Genomic DNA, 16,664 nt, shown 5'->3' with positions numbered 1-16,664 from the left:
AGCGGGGCTGCCAGGCGCATGCGCACTGGGAGCCTCCCCCCCCCCCCACCCACACACACCCACACACACCCACCCCCCCCCTCATGGCCATGGGCGGTGGCCGCGCATGCGCAGTTGCAGCCGGGGGCAGCGCTCTGGGTGTCTGGTGCCCTGGGTGGTGTTCCCACTGGATCGGTCTGGGCAGATACACACGCAACCCCATTAACTCTTTTAGAGTAGAGCGAGGGGTTAAGCCATCACCTTAAGGCTTATTCTGTCTCGATTCGTAGAGGCTTGTTTTGTCTCTATTTTGAGTTGTAAGTGACTTTGCTACCGGCTCGGTATGCGAAGATACATCGGAGGACACGCGTCTCTATGTAGCTGCCAGGACCCAAAACAGGCTCCGCCGGTAGGGCGAGGTAGGGGAGAGGGGGGCGTGCGCATGCGCGGTGCGTCCGCGTGAGGCCGGCCAGCCTTGTGAGGGGGGTGCGGGCGCGGCCGCCATGGGGAAGCTGAACGTGGCCGTGCTGCGGTACCTCAGCGGGCAGCAGTTCAGGGTGCTCACCGCGGTGAGACGGGACGGGACGGGGACAGGGGAAGGGAAAAGGGAAGGGAAGGGAAGGGAAGGGATGGGAAGGGAAGGGAAGGGAAGGGAAGGGAAGGGAAGGCGCAGCTCCCCCCTCCCCTCCCGTCCCCTCCCCGCTGATGCCGCCGACCGTTCCCTCTCGCCCCCCGGCAGGTGGAGATGGGCATGAAGAACCACGAGATCGTGCCTGGCAGCCCGTTTGCGCCCATCGCCAGCCTGAAGCACGGCGGCTGCAACAAGGTGCTGCGGGAGCTGGCCAAGCACAAGCTCCTGGCCTACGAGCGGACCAAAAGTGAGTGTGGGGCCTGCGCTGGGAGCCTCCTCCCGGCCCTCCCGGTTCTTCAGCGCCACAGAAGTGCGGTAGCTTGGTCATTCGGGTATCCGGGGCGTTTGTGAGCCCCGTCTCGCCTTGGGGCTAGCTAGGGAATGTGAACTCCTTCAGCAACAAATGGTGTTGGTGATTTCTGAAATTCATGGATTCGTTCGTCCAAATTCGTGGATAAAATAAATAATTGTTAGCTAAGGTAGTATTTAAGTTCACATAGGGATCAGCCCAAATGTGTTACAGTCTTACAGCAGACAAACTGGAGCGGACTGCAAAAGCCTTATACCTTCAGCCGGTCAGGAACGATCACTAAAGTAGTATTTATTCTGTCCCATTCTGTTAGTAGCGTTGGATTTCCTTTAGTCTTGCACTTGCATCTGGCTTTGCAAGCACAATGTGGGAGTCTTCATGAAATTCATCTCCTTTTTGTCTCCGTTTTTCAGACCATTAAGGTTTGGTTTAGGTCTTTGAAACAATCCTGAATCCTTGCCGTGTCTCCTAAGTAATCATCTTTCAAAGTAATCCTATCCAATTTGAACCATTGTCACTGCCTGCGTTACCAAGGGGCTAACAAAATGTCTACTTTTCATCCAGTTAGTTTTCAAAAGGCTTGCACGAATTTAAACTTACTGTCAAGTTGGGTTGATACTAGCCAACAGTGAAAATACTATTTGAGTGTTGTGTACCATAAGCAGGAAAAAAAAAAAAGAGAGACCAAAATGAAACTTCTTTTAAAAGAAACACATGCATAATATGGAATGAAATGTTGTGTAATTTATTTTTTCCTAGCTGTCCAGGGCTATCGGTTAACTAATGCAGGATATGATTACCTTGCCTTGAGAACTCTGTCTTCCCGGCAAGTCATCAGTTCTGTTGGAAACCAGATGGGTGTTGGCAAAGAATCAGGTAATTTAAAAAAGTGTTTTCAGTATATAATTTTTTTTTTTAGAAGAAATGGGTCTGTATTTTTGTTAATTTGTTGGAAACTTGGTGAATTTACCTTTGGATAGTCATATCAGTTAATCTGTCAAACACCAAAATTTATGGTCACTTCAAGTTCTGTGTGAGTCTTGACTACATCTGATTTTTTTCACAAGTGTTGTTCCACTTTGACCATTTTGTACAATTCTTGGATGGTTCCTTAAAAGGTATTTTGCAAACAGGTGACAGTTGTCTTGTGACTTGCAAAGAATTTTGAAGCCTTCTGTCAAAAAGGTTAACATCAAATGTTTCATCCCACCTAAAAAAAAAAAAAAGTAATATACAGTCCAAACTATTGGAGTGTTATCTTGGTTTCTCATGCTCATATGTTGATTGTAATTTGGCACAGCATGTCTTTTGTCATTAAAAAATGACGAAAAAAAAAAAAGAGGATTATTGGGGACAAATGGTAAAAATGAAACATAGCCAATTGCTAACACTGTTTTAAAGTAAGAGGTACCTTGAGTTTTCTGTCCAGTCAAGAGAAGTCTTTTCTAGTGTGCCATTAAGTTACTTCTTATCCCCTAGTCTGAAATATGTTTCAGATCAGATGGATGGTTCAACCAGATGATCTTGGAGGTCTTTTCCAACCGTAATGATTCTATGATATTCTACTAGTGGAGCAGCATAATCTCTTCACCAATGACTTCTTGTTCAGATTTGTAATACATAATATACAAATTTGGTTGTCTTTTCTGTTAAAAGAAGTGTAGTAGACTTTGCTATTCCAGAAATAGCAGTTACAAGAAGTCAAGTAACCGATTTCTCACTGCACTGTTGCATTATATACCTGTCAGATACCATTTATTTCTCAGATCTGTGCTGCTGTTTTTTCTCCTAGATATTTATATTGTTGCAAATGAAGACGAGCAGCAGTTTGCAATGAAATTGCACAGGCTTGGAAGAACTTCCTTTCGCAGCCTGAAAAATAAGCGTGACTACCATAAGCACAGGCACAAAATGTCATGGCTGTATTTATCCCGGCTAGCAGCAATGAAAGAGTTTGCCTACATGAAGGTAGGTGGTTGTTTGCACCATATTAACAACGATGTAATAGTCTGGAATGTACTTCTCAGATTATCTTCTTATCACTTCATATTTGCAGTATATGTTAGGATGTATGCTTTTTATTTGTTTTTTTTTTAGTGGACTTAAAGTATACATTTCAGAGAATGACAGTGCTGATGCATTTTGTATACTTTCAAGTGACAAAATCAAACTTTGCCATGGAAGTCGTATGGAACTGAAGCAATTTCCATAAAATTTCAGGTGAAGCTGTCCAGTCATCTGAGTCTTAATAAAGGCAGTGAATAAACTATTGCCATTTCACTTAACCTTGTCTTAGGAAAGACTATATGCTAGGGAAAATTCGTGAAGTATCTACTAGTATTTTAGTCTTGTCAATTTGGATCACTTCCACAAACATAATTACAGAGTATTTGTTAGGTCTGTAAGCAATGAGTTTCAAACTGGGAGGAGAGCACACTGAGAGCAGCCCTGCAGAGAAGGACTTGGATGTTCTGGTGGATGAAAAGCTTGACATAAGCCAGAAGTATTTGTTTGCATACCTGAAGGCCAGCAGCCTCCTGAGCTGCGTCAACAGAGGAGTGGCCAGCAGGTGGAGAGAGGTGAATGTCTCCCTCTGCTCTGCCCTTGTGAGGCCCCACTTGGAGTGCTGCATCCAGGTTTGGGGCCCCCAGCACAAGAAGTATGTGGAGCTGTTAGAGTGGGCCCAGAGGAGGACCACAAAGGTGATCAGAGGGGTGAAGCACCTCTCCTGTGAAGAAAAGCTGAGAGTCAGGGTTATTTAGCTTGGAGAAGAGAAGGCTTAAGGGAATGCTAATAGCAGCCTGCAGTACTTAAGGGGGCCTACTGGTAAGCTGGGGAGGGACTCTTTCAGGGAGTGTTGTGATAGGACAAGGAGCAACAGTTTTAAATTAAAATAATGGTAGATTGAGATTAGATACTAGGAGGAAATTCTGTGCTCAAGATGGTGAGGCACTGGCATAGGCTGCCCAGAGAAGCTGTGGATGCCCCATCCCTGGAGGTGTTCAAGGCCAGGATGGATGGGGCTTTCAGCAGCCTGGTCTAGTGGAGGTGTCCCTGCCCATGGCAGAAGGGGTGGAACCAGGTGGTCTTTAAGGTTCCTTCCAACCTGAGCCATTCTGTGAATCAAGTGAATGATTTGGTAAATATGGTTAGAGCAAGCTAACAGAGCTACAAAATACTATGACCTACCTTTAGTTAATCTTTAATGTAGTGTAATACTGGATATTAATATTTAAGAAGAAACTTTTGCCTTACTGAGACTGAGTGTGGATTACCTGACCAGGCCAAACTGTATTTACAAGAACTGTTGAACCTTTTTCTAACACCCTATTCCCAATTATCTGCTGGTGGTTTCTTAAGCTAACAGACCAGATACGATTCTGCTGTTTTTCTATCCCGTTGTGTTTTCCTGCCACCTGCAGGATAACTAAACTCTGGAAAATACAGAAGCATAGTTAGTAGTGAAAGTTCAGATTGCTCTTCCTCCTTAAGCACATGATTTGACTTTTACAGTTAGCAGTTGAATAATGTGTAGGATGCTGCTTCCGCAATGGTGCTTAACTGCTTATCTTATATTTGTAGTTTGTCAGGTATGTAATGTTTTCTTAATGGTTATCTTTTATTTTTTCAATATGTTGTCTCTTTCCAGGCTTTGTATGACAGAGGATTTCCTGTTCCAAAACCTGTAGACTACAACAGGCATGCAGTTATTATGGAACTCCTTGATGGCTACCCTTAATAAGTTTGGAAGCTTGAAGTCTGTTTTACAGAAACCCTAACAACGATAGGTTCAGTAAGACAGCAGGGATGACGTTTTTCCTTATCGTGTGAGTTAGTTCTGATCATGCTGAATAAAGCATGAATAAAGTCAGGCCCAGAACAGCTAGGGTTCTGCTTCATTATATTTGGAGAAATTGGTGAGAGAAGGAAAACTAAAAACATACTCTCTTTGTCCAAAAAGACTGGTGGAAATAGACTTTTTTTTTTTTTAAGTACGGAATACATCAGAGGAGCAATGTGATACAGAGGTTAGTGCTACAACCATTTTCTACACAGAAATTTTATGTTCTATATGTTATCTATTCAATGATATTCAATATTGATATATTCAGTATATCAAATATTCAGTATTGAGTTGTGTATCCTCCACGTTCTGAGCTCCAGTTCATGATCCATGTTGTGGTAAAGATTCAGGTAGGATTACAACTTGTACAGTTGCCATTGTAGAACTTCTGTGTTGATTTTTTTTGGGGGTGTTTGTTTTTTGTTTGTTTTATTTTTTATTTTATGTATTTGTGTGCATTGAACGCTGTTTTTTGCTCAAGGAAGATTACTTTTCTTCAGTTTTTCAACATCCAGAAACATGAAAAAATGTTGAATTTTGTATGTGAATGAATGGCTTGTTTTGTTTCCATAGCAGAATGCAAAATAGCTATTTGATACTCTGTATAATGTACAGTAACAAAGGTTCAGTGTAATTAATCCCAAAGTATACAGTTGAAGAGTTACATTGAAGAAGTGCCTTTGAAGACTTTATTCTATCCCGTTTCCCCGCCTTTGTTAAATAGTTCCACATCTGTCCTGTAGACAGAAAGCTTTAAAGTTACATGTGGGCATTGCAGGTGAGGCTTACCATGCTATCCCAGTTCTGCAATTTTAACTAAGCATTTCCTGAAGGAGATGCTGTACTAGATGAGAAATTATTTCAGGTGATCAGCATCTCAGAAGATACCAGTTTAGATGACTTCCAAATTCAAAGAACAAATGATATATTTTATGATACAGACCTCTGGCTATAAGAAATGTCACCAATTAATTTTGCTGTTAATATGAAAATATTCAACAGCAGCCTATTACAGAGCTGCTTGAATTCCATTGTGTTTTGTTTGTATGTGCAACTGATATGTTCTCATAACACTACAGTGTTGCATTCAGGCCAAAATATATCACAAATTAGCTGTAAATGACGGCTTCTTGACAGCTCCTGGTATAATAAGATAGCTGCCTATTTATTCTGCTTGTAAAAATAAGGTGATGTCTATTCTGCGCACTTTTGGGGCAAAACATATACTTTGCTTTTATTCTGGAGTTTATGCTGGAGTATATTCTGGAGTGCTTTAAGCTTTTTTTTTTTGTTTTTTTTGGCTTTGCCTTATCCCCAGCTTAGTCTTGAAAACACTTTTTTGTGAGACATTTGAATGGCATTTGAATACAAGAAGACCTAAGTTACCTAAAACAATCCAGACATAAAAATTCGCTGATCCATTGTTTAAATTAGGCAGCATAACCATCGTGTTTGATAGGAGTACAAGAGACAAAGGGCTTTAGTTAAAACGAGGGATTTAACCTGGAGATAGGAGAAGCTTTCTCCCCATGAGGGCAGTGTGGTGGAGATTGCACAGTATGTTTCCATCCCTGGAAACTTTCAAGCCCGCATTGGTAGAGCTCTGATTAGTCTCATCTAATCTCAGAATTGACATAGCTATGAGCAGAGTATTGGACTAGTAACCTCTGGAGATCCCTTATGACTCAAATTGTGACCCTGTCGTTCTCTCAGATGTAACTCATATGCCTTGTCTATATTTTTAAATTAATTCCTTCAGGGTTCAGGATATTTTCTTTTTTATTTAACTTTCCAGATGCCAAGTACACCACATCGAAGACCCTGCTGCTGTCTACAGTGAATTAATGGATCTAATTGTAAAACTTGGCAATCATGGTTTGATTCATGGGGATTTCGATGAATTTAATCTCATACTGGATAATGATGATCATGTCACTATGATTGATTTCCCTCAGATGATATCAACATCACATCCAAATGCTGAATGGTACGTACAAATGATGTATGCAAAATAAACCAGTTAAGTGCTGATAACAACAAATAGTCAACCATGATTTGTTTTCATAAGCCTGCTTCAAATTCTTTTTCTACTGTTTTCACCATACATTACAAATGCAATTTGTTTCATGAATGAGTAGAAATCTCCTTAGGATAAATGTGTAATTAATTGCTTCTCAGTTAATATTATTTCTTTCAATTAAGAAATGAATAGAAATAATCTGCATTTATGTATGTATACCTACACGTGTACTTTCTCACTTCGAGTCACTGATGGTTATTAATATTCAAATAAAAGGCAAGAAAGTAGAGTAAAAGTTTGTCATACCAGTAGACTTAATTTCCTTGATTATTGCATTTTTACAATTCTGTATTTTTTAAACAGGTATTTTGACAGGGATGTTAACTGCATTAAGGAGTTTTTTAAGAAATGCTTCAACTATGAGAGTGAGCTCTTCCCATCATTCCAAGATATCAGGTAAAAAATGCCAGCTGACTCGTAATTCCCCCATGTTATGGTAGTTACGTTGGTTTTCTGAGAAAAATGGATGCCTCAGAGATGATTTTAGAAGTGAACAGGGGGAAAAAGAGCCAATTTGAAATATTTTTGTCATTCTTACAGTAAAAAGGATACATACTTTCTTCACTGGCAGTTACTAAAAGTGGTTTCCAAAAACTGAAGCACGTCTTAAAATCTGCTGTCTCCTTTGTCTTACCTCTTGCAGCTAGGGGAAGGAGATACATCCAAATGCCGTAAATGTTACGGTGACGCAGAATTAGTTTCTCTGACTCTTAAAAACATATTTAACAGTCCTGGGGGATCAAGTATTAACTTAGTTTTTAATTTTAAATTTAATTTTCAAAATGCTAGTACATGTGGTGACCGCCTCTTCAAATATTATCTTCAAAATTTTCCTACTGTAGCTTGTCCCTTTTGAAAAGCAAACAATTTTCTCACATATTTTAAGAGCAAAGCTGATTCAGTTAAAAGGGTTTTATATCACTCTGAGCCCTTTCTCAAAGGGGAATTGTCTGTGTGTGTGTCAACATGTCCTTCATCGTTCTGTTTGCACAAGCATAATTTAAGTATTATATTTGTTAAAATCAAATTGTTTGCTTTCAGTAAGTGCTGATTATGAAGATGGAATCATCTTGTATGAAAGTCTGGTTCTGTCAGGCTACATTCTGCTAACTACCCAAAGCCCTGCACTGTAATATGTTACCTATGTTCCAATGGAGTATACTCTTTTTGTTAATAGCATGGTAATTATAGTCTAACTGGATAGTATTTTTAATCCAAAATACAGCATAATGATTTGATATATTAAAAGAAAGCTCACTTCTATTTCTTTCAGGAGAGAGAGTTCTCTTGACATAGAGATTGCTGCCAGTGGTTATACAAAGGAAATGCAGGAAGATGATGAGCTGCTTTTCCCAGAGTGCTCTGATGAGGATGATCATACAACAGAGGAGAGGGAATTTGTAGAAGATGCTGAAAGTAACGCCAACTTCCTCAGCCAAGATAAAGAAAACAATGCAGACTTCATATATGAAGTGGTTTCTGAAAGCAGAACCTCTGAAGACTTGTTATCACAGTGAAGATGCTGAAGCCACAGAAAGTAGTGAAAATTCACAAGGACTGAGTATGTCAGAGTTGAGTTCAGCCTTAGAAAAGGTTGAAGGGCAGTCTGTGCTTTCGAAGTCCAGTGAAGATGCAGAGAGTTGTGCACTTGGTTTTTCTGAGCACAAAAGAATACCTGACAATGCTGCTGAAAATCAGACAGAGGGCAGCAGTGATAAGGACAACGATGAATGCCCTGATCTGGTTGACTTGTCAACTTTAAATAAGGAATTGAGACCTTACAGGTAAATACTTATATTTACTGTCTAGTGGTGTGGTGAAATTTTCTTCTTTTTTCTTTATTTCTAGTAATAATGTGAGTAAAAGTTTTTTTTTATATTAAAACGCTGCTGCTGCTAAGTAGCTTTGACAAGTGAGTTTATAATTAGAGTGCTCTTTTCAGCCTCTGCCCCTCATTCGGCTGAAATTAGCAAGAACAAGCTCTTTGGAATATATTATTCAAATATATTTTACTGAACGTCATACCATGTGGCTTTTAATGCCTTTACTGACACACTTGGAAATTCCTTCTTACCTTTAAGCTAACCCCTTCTTATATAAAATTCAAACTATTAGTTTGCAAGCTCCCCATGTACCTGAATGCATATATAAAGTTCATATACCCTGTTTTCTTTTTGAATTTTTCCTTTTTCATGAAATTCTACGCCTAGGCAATGTACAGAATCTGAATTAATCTTTTTAGTGTTCTGAAGCTTCTTTTTCTTACACTACTTTGTGTAGTATGTATGTGGCTATTGCACTATAATCCTTCCTGTCATAAAATGTGTTTTTTGAACTAGTGTTAATATTTCAAATGTAAATGTTCTTTCTGTAGTACTCAAATGTTCTGCTAGCACTTTTGATTGTATATCAAAAAAATGACTGAAACATGATGCTCACTGAATGGAATAAAACATTAATTTACATATTTTAGAAATGAAGACAGTATGGTTCATATTGCGGAGCACAGAACAAGAACTAAAAGTACGTCAGCCAGCAGTGTTGGGAGCTGTTCAACCATTCCACCGGTAATTATTACTGCTACTGTCTAGTTTACTCTGATACCATCTTAGGACGTAGCTGTTGAAGATATTTTTACAAATACGTAGTTAGCAGTAACTGTCTTTAATTGATTACTACTATGTACATCTTTGGTTTGTAGTTCCATGTTCACAGAAAATAGGTCTGATGCTTTCTACATGTTTACAAGTGAATTATATCCAGTGCTGTACTTCATGTGTTGTTCTTTGCTCTTTCACAAAAGCTCTACTCCGGCATTAGCAACTTTAATTTCATTTCTGTTGCTAGAAATCAATTCTGTTGCCCATAATTAATGTTTTTGTATTTTAAATTTGCATGCGTGAGTAAAGATTTAACTTGGCCTTTTTTCATCTGTCTTTTTAACACATCTCTTACCACATTTCTGAAACATAGATATGAATTCATTGTAGTCATGGTGTCTTTGGCAATATGAATTTGACTTTCAGCATTACATAAATCAATACTTTGTGGCAGAATTTTACATCTTTCTTCATCCCTACTCAGTATACTATCCAGTATGGCTACCTCTATCACATTTTAAAGAGTGTGTCTAAATTTTAAATGGAAGAAAGGCCAGTTTTATGCATAAATAAATGTGTTAGGGAACAGCATGTTTGCAAGTTGTGTAAGACTTTTACAGGACTTCGTGTGAAGGAAAGAGAGACTTTTGTTAGTCATCCCTGTTCTTACTGTAGGACATGGCCTTGTGCCTTATTAAGGAGAAAAAGAATTAGCCTTGAATTATGAAATGAAGTAAAGAAGAGCTAGGATAAATGCTAGGATAAATGCTAGGAATCGCCTGGCTTCTGATCCATGCGATACATATTTTTTCCCTTTCAGTTTGCTAACCTAAATGTGTAGGATTTCTTTTGGAATCGCCTATAGATCCCTATTTGAAATTATATTTCTGTACACCAGTAGGTGGTAGCAGTGGTCACTCACTGTAGAAACCTTCCTGATTGTTTAGCGAACACATGTTTTTTCTGTAGGCAGACACATCGAACTTGTTAAAATATTCAAATGGCATTTAAGTACCTAATATTCTGTTCTAAAAGAAAGATAAAAGCAGAAGCAGCTTTCAAGAGATTCAGCCACATAAACATCCTGTGTCAATTTACTTTGTGTAATCTTTCCATTTATATGCTCTTACGCTAAGTAAAATGTTTCTGCCCATTGTTAAATCTTATTTGAACTTTTGAATACTAGAACTAAAGAAAGGATATGCATGATGAGCTATTTGTAACATCAGAACGTGATTGCAAAACGAAAAACACAAAAGGCACTGCAGTAAGACCCACTGAGCTGCTTAGAGCCAATGCCTGTTACTGCTTCTAGCACTTCTCTGTTGTTTATATAGCTTTCTCAATGAAGAAACACATTAAAACATAAGCAGGTTTCCAGATTAAACACACAGAAGGAATTCATATGGGCATGTATAAACAATAGCAGTAATAGCAGTAGGTGCAGTCATAGCTGGGTGACTGTGCCAAAAAGAAAGCCTTATGAGTTACAGACAATAAGCTATTCCAGACAAAATAAAATGTCTTGTTGTGCTTGTACAAATCTTTGTAGGGACTGCTGCAATTTAATTATAGGAAATAATGCAAACTATGCAAAAATTTAAATAATAAATGATGGATTTGTTTATTCATTTTGCTTACAGTCAGGCTTAGGATGATGGAGAGACTAGTGAGACTTGCATGCTGTGGTTGAGCAGTAGTATTTTGTGAATTTACATTTTTGCATAGTGAAAATATCTGGTATTTGTATTGCAAAGTTTCTTCTAGCGAGCCTTGTATGAACTGTGAAGGAAGTCATCTGTCCACTGAAGTGGGAGAAGTAGAGAAGCCTTCTTTCAGAGCTCTGCCTATAAAAAGCAGAGGATGACAATTGTCTTCCTGACAGAAGAAAAACATCAGTGGCCCAGTTTAAACTAGTTCTTACCAGCTTTCCTCAGGAATTTCTTCTGGAATATTTTTAAAGAGCATTCACAGATTTAATTTCCAAAATGCTCTTGTTTAAATACTGAGTTCTGCTAAGCTTCCGAGGAAAGAAAGACAGATCTTATACTACTCTTTTTATTCACATTTTTGATAGTCAACCTGCATGTGGTAAAGCTTAGGAAACTACTATTCAGGTGAATACTATGTAATTACTACAGCATTCTTACTGAAATCAGCATTGGGTACCTGGATTTATTTACTACCTTGTATTTGCATAATTTAGTTGTATTAGTCACAGCAGTTTTTAAACAGTGCCAAAAGAATTCTTTCTGGTTCCTGACTTAACTACCAACTTACTACTTAATGTGCTGACAGTATCATAAACAAAAAACAAGGCAAGAGAAATTGGGGTAAATGCAAAAGAAATGTTACTAGATTGTGGGGTAATTTTGCACCAGCAGGTACCTCAGCTCCTCCATGCTTCTCTTAGCCCTGTCCTCAGGTGGAAAAAGGGGGAGAAAACATGATGATGTAAAAAATATTCATGGGTTGTGATAAGGACAAGGAGATCTCTCCTTGTGCTGGAGCAAACTCTCTTGGTCCTTTTTCTACTTACAAGATGTTTGTCAAATCTCCAAGCACAGGACATTATCATTTGTGCTGAAGGCATATGTTTTGCACTGAAAAGTACTGGTTCATTATGATTCCTGAATGAAAGGCACCTAAACTCTGCAAGATATCACCTAAGATGCTTTTTATTAGAGCTAACGCTAAAAGAAAAAAAAAATAGCACAGGTGATCGTACACCCCTTCAAATGCTAGAGCCCTGACCCTGACTCCAAATGACTCCAAACCACATAGCTATACTGTAGACCTTGTCTGTAGCAGAGGTTCTCCCCTTTCACTCAGTTGAGATAATTACATGATTTTCTTACAAAGAAACAACTCTGCTTGCTCAATTTCTGCTGTTGAGAAGAGGTGAAGTTCTTATTATAACTTCTTTCTGCTCTGTTAGATAAAGGCAAGACCACAGAGCAGTGGTAATCACTGGAACCAGGCGGAAGCTGCCTGCAGGCTCCTCTGTCCCAAGAAGCTGGCTGAGTTTGCCCCAGGCCAAGGGATTTGTGCAGCCCCACAGGGGGTTCTGGGGCCACACAGTATGGGCAGCACAGCACAGGGCAGGCCTGGGCAAACTCGAGTTAACCCTGGTGTGGATCACCAGCTGCTCAGCGCATGGTGGTCTTCTCGACAGGTTCACTACCACATGTTCATGTTAGTACTGAGAATACAGTATCATTATGGTAATGTTAGTACTAAATGATGTTCAAAAACTTCTGATACTGAATTGTTTATTTATTTGTAGGAACTGGTGAAAAGGAAGATAAAATGTCAGCTGACAAAACAGCAGAAGTCTGCTCTGAGGCGACGACTACAGAAAGGAGAGGCAAACGTTTATACCAAACAACGTCGAGAAAATATGCACAACATTAAGTCAAGCTTGGATGCAGCTAGTTTCTGGGGATAATTTATCATAGCTGCCACTGAACATGAGAAAACTCACAGTACATACAGCTAAAACAGTTACCTAATAACCAAGCATCCTTTTATACAGTGGAGGAAAAAGTTCTTAACAATACCGTGTATTTTTGGAAACTAATAAACATCACGCTGGTTCCTCTGGTTTTGTTTGCATGATTTTATTTTGTGTTCCTAGTTAAAAATATCGACTGTGATTTAAAATAAATTAGTAGTACTCGGTACGATCATTTAAGTACAGTATTTCCAACAGTATCTTGTTTTAGGTCAATTTTACTGTTTTTGTATAGATTAAGAATCTTCTGATGTGCAGAGGATTCCTCTTTAAAAATTTTCCTTTGTTCCTACAACATAAAATTTAAATGTGAAATTCTGCCCTCAGGTTACAAACAGATATTTGTTTGATTTAATTAAAAATCAAAAGGAAATAAAAACTGATAGCTTTTAACACTCTAAAATTTCTTTTGAACCTGTACAAGGATCATCAAACAACATGATAATGTACATTCTTTGAACCAAGCAATTCTTACTTGTTTTTCCTTTCACTCCAGGATCTTGTATAGATCTTGAAAAGATCTATAGATAAGAGAAAAGGAATAAATCAGTGCTGTAGAGATCTGGCAGTCACTCAGGTTTTGAATTTGGCTGTGCAGTTACCAATAAATCTAATTCATTTAACAATTTACATAAAGTGGTGAGCATTCTGAACTTCTCTTTTTAAAAAATATTACCATGTTTTTTTTTATGTTATTTTGGGTCTCTGAAGACCTAGAAAAACAAGTATCTTGATGTATCTGTGATTTAGGTGAAGAGCCTTCCTAGAGACGTATGACATGGTAAAGTTTGTCATCAACCCATAGTTTGCAACGTTTTAAATCTTTTACTTGGCTGGGGAAATGAGGAAGTTTGGATTTGAGGTTGATTTTTTACTCACACCTGATACTATCTATATTCTACTTTACCCTAACTGAAAATCAGCTTTTAGTCTATTGAGAATTACAGCCTCTGTCCTGTCTTGCAGCATGCTCTGCTTTGAAAGTTTTCAACTTCTGTCTTTTTGCTTTTACAATAAAAAAACTAGTCTTAGCTAGCAGCGGTATACATTCTTAAAAGCATGGCAGGCCGGAGCAGAGATGTAATAGATAAGTGTTTCTTTTAGCATCAAAGCTGCAGGAAGGTCTGGTGACAGAAGTAAGGAAGTCCAATTAAATCTTAAATGTGATTGTTATCAAGGTATGTAGGGCTGTTTCCTGATGCAAATAGCTCTTTTTAGCACGGGCAGAAAAGCAGCCTAATTGAATTTAATTTTATTTCCATTTTAAATGTAAAGGGAAAAAACATATTTTTATGTTTCTACACTCTTATCTGTTAAGGGGTTGTTTCAGTGACTGCTTAATGAGATTTCAGTTGAAGCTCTTTGCATAAGATGTGCACACACTTTTTGGCTTCTAATTTAGAGCTTTTCACAGTGGGTGAGTTCTTTCTGGTGCATGACCTGAAGTCTGTCTTGGTAATGGGTTCCAAAAATATACAAAGCCTGTCCCGTTTGATTGTGCTCCATGAGAATAGAAAGGATGGAATGATGGAAATCCATGCTGTTTATTTTCAAAATGTTCCTTTAAAGCATCCATTAACTCTTTTAAAGGTATTCTAATGGATGGCTGTAAGTTATCATTTTCATTTACTCTGCCAGACGAGACTTTTCAGAGAGTAGAGTAAGTGAGGGAGTTACAGCTTAATATATCTTTATTAAGCCTTTTTTTTTTTTTTTTTTTTTTTTTTTTTTTTTTTTCAAAGCAGCAGAATTCCTGAAATATCTGAAGTCATCAAAGGTCGCCACAAAGTTTACACATGGGATGAAGTTTAGAGTTCTCTTAGAGTGAACTTGGGAAAATGCAGAGGTTAAGACAATAGCATTATTGATTATCTTAGCGAATTCACCTAGCAAGGAATGTGCGGGTAATAACAAAATGGGTTTTAAATGTTTTAGTAAACAAACACAATGTTAGTTCATTAATTTGTAAACAAAACATGAAGATAAAGAGTAGATACACCTTGTGCAATGCACACTCTATAAATGAAACAGTATGTACTGAAACTTGCAAGTGATGGAGATAAAAGGTTGCCCAGCAGTTTTCCACTGCTGCATCTTTAAAAAGAAAAAAAGAAAAAAATAATTTTTCTTTGGGAAAGACTGTACAGTAATTAAAGAACACACATCCTTACTTTGGGATTTTTTCCAAATCAAAAAGAAGACTTTACTGGAATTGAAATAAAAGTAAGCTGAGCAAAGCAACTATTTTGTACAGTTTATGACTCTTACACAAATGTGTGTGACAGCAATGTATTTACATTCGTGCTTCAAGCTTTTGCCACTGCATCTGTGTTTGCCTTGATTGGAGTGCCTCTTCAGACCTCTGCATATCCCACAGGTCCTTTTAGATGTAAACAGTTTAATTCACTGGTATTTTAATACATTTATTGTATAGGGAGTAAGGAAACTGCTTTTCAGGAAACCAGATTCAAATTGGGTTAACCTAATATATCACAAGTTTAATTTTGCTAATTGGATTAATTTTCTATTTGCCATTAATATCCTTCTTCTCCAGTTACATAGTTACAGGAAGAAAAAAAAAAAAACACCATACTTTTTATCGAATTTGTTGTTTTTAAACAAGAGCCTGCATGCTGCTTTCAGGCTATCACGTTTAGTATAGCTTTACATAAGTATTTCCTTATATTTGCAATCTTTTCCATAATTTGAGGGTTTGGGTGAGCAAGAGAGTCTCTTTATTCATTTGGTATGAACCAGAGGTCTTTGCCTCAGCACATCGCCAATAAACCGATGAAACAAACTTCTTTCTGGTGATTAGCTTCTCTCCCTGGCCTGTAGGTGGGTGTGTTTAACAGAAGGAAGGAGTAGGAATGCGCCTGTCAGCCTGCCTTTGCAGCTAATTAGCTCAGCATACAGCAAAGATAAGCAGTCCGGGGAGGTGGACCCTGCGGAGGATCGTGGGGTTTGAGGCAATGCCTGACTGGGAGATGTGGGGAGATTCCTCAGGAATCCAGAGTTGGTACAGGACTTGCCTGACTCAGGCATGAGGGCAGCTTGTGGCTGCTTTCTGGAAAAGCAGAGCAGAGATGGACAGAACCTTGGAGTCTCTGCAACTTGTAATTGCCCAAGTTCTGCCTCATCGAGACCCTGCCCTGGTTTTTAAAGACTGTAAGTACCAAAGATAATGATTTTATTTCCCTGATAGTGAGTGTATTTAATTCAAATGTCTGTTGTACCCAACAAATTAAGAGAGAGAAGTAATTAACATGCTTGTACATGTATTCGTGTGCATACCACAAACTATCATTATTTTATCTTGCCTATTTGAAGGCAGTGTTGCTGCTTATTTTTTAAGTTTGCATTTCAGAAAACTGATTCACAACTTTTACCTAGGATATTTAATTACATTCTAATAACATGGTAAAAACTTTACTGCTTGACAATTTTGGAAAACTTTATGCCAACTCTCTTTCTGTGGTTAGTTTGTCCTATAAATTACCTTTCTTGACTGTAGTACTGCAAAATATCAAATATTGCAATCTTAAAACATAAGATGTTTTCCTGCAAGTATATGGAATGTGATTTCCCTCCCCCCCCCCCATATCAGACTTGACTATGGATGCACTTTTTAAACCTGGCCAAAACACTTTATTCTCTCTTTCTCTCTCATTTTACAAACTATCCCTTGTGAAATGTTCTGAAGTAC

General features: G+C 38.4%; 1 protein-coding gene across 3 annotated transcripts; it reads left to right on the top strand.

Moving 5' to 3' along the window:
• Positions 1 to 412: 412 nt before the first annotated feature.
• On the top strand, positions 413 to 13,048 carry LOC140003480 (serine/threonine-protein kinase RIO2-like). 3 transcript variants are annotated; one of them, XM_072043807.1, is made up of 10 exons: positions 413 to 548; positions 719 to 857; positions 1,680 to 1,796; positions 2,713 to 2,888; positions 4,570 to 4,948; positions 6,560 to 6,751; positions 7,148 to 7,240; positions 8,118 to 8,628; positions 9,318 to 9,411; positions 12,731 to 13,048. In XM_072043807.1, exons 1-5 carry the CDS (start codon positions 483 to 485, stop codon positions 4,657 to 4,659), a joined length of 588 nt encoding a protein of 195 aa, XP_071899908.1. In that variant the 5' UTR covers positions 413 to 482; the 3' UTR covers positions 4,660 to 4,948; positions 6,560 to 6,751; positions 7,148 to 7,240; positions 8,118 to 8,628; positions 9,318 to 9,411; positions 12,731 to 13,048. The 3 variants fall into 3 exon arrangements, with proteins under 3 accessions (XP_071899908.1, XP_071899910.1, XP_071899909.1); XM_072043809.1 differs by lacking the exon at positions 4,570 to 4,948; XM_072043808.1 differs by lacking the exon at positions 9,318 to 9,411.
• The last annotated feature ends 3,616 nt before the right edge of the window (positions 13,049 to 16,664 follow it).

Source organism: Anas platyrhynchos, chromosome 12 (assembly GCF_047663525.1).
Source record: "Anas platyrhynchos isolate ZD024472 breed Pekin duck chromosome 12, IASCAAS_PekinDuck_T2T, whole genome shotgun sequence".
NCBI lineage: Eukaryota > Metazoa > Chordata > Aves > Anseriformes > Anatidae > Anas > Anas platyrhynchos.
Note: the sequence above shows the minus strand (reverse complement) of the source record. Positions and strands in the feature narration are given on the sequence as shown.

Coding starts and splice junctions, on each gene's coding strand:
- LOC140003480 (XM_072043808.1), top strand. CDS start 483: ATGGGGAAGCTGAACGTGGCCGTGCTGCGGTACCTCAGCGGGCAGCAG. Junction 549..718: donor AGTTCAGGGTGCTCACCGCG/GTGAGACGGGAC, acceptor GCCCCCCGGCAG/GTGGAGATGGGCATGAAGAA. Junction 858..1,679: donor GGCCTACGAGCGGACCAAAA/GTGAGTGTGGGG, acceptor ATTTTTTCCTAG/CTGTCCAGGGCTATCGGTTA.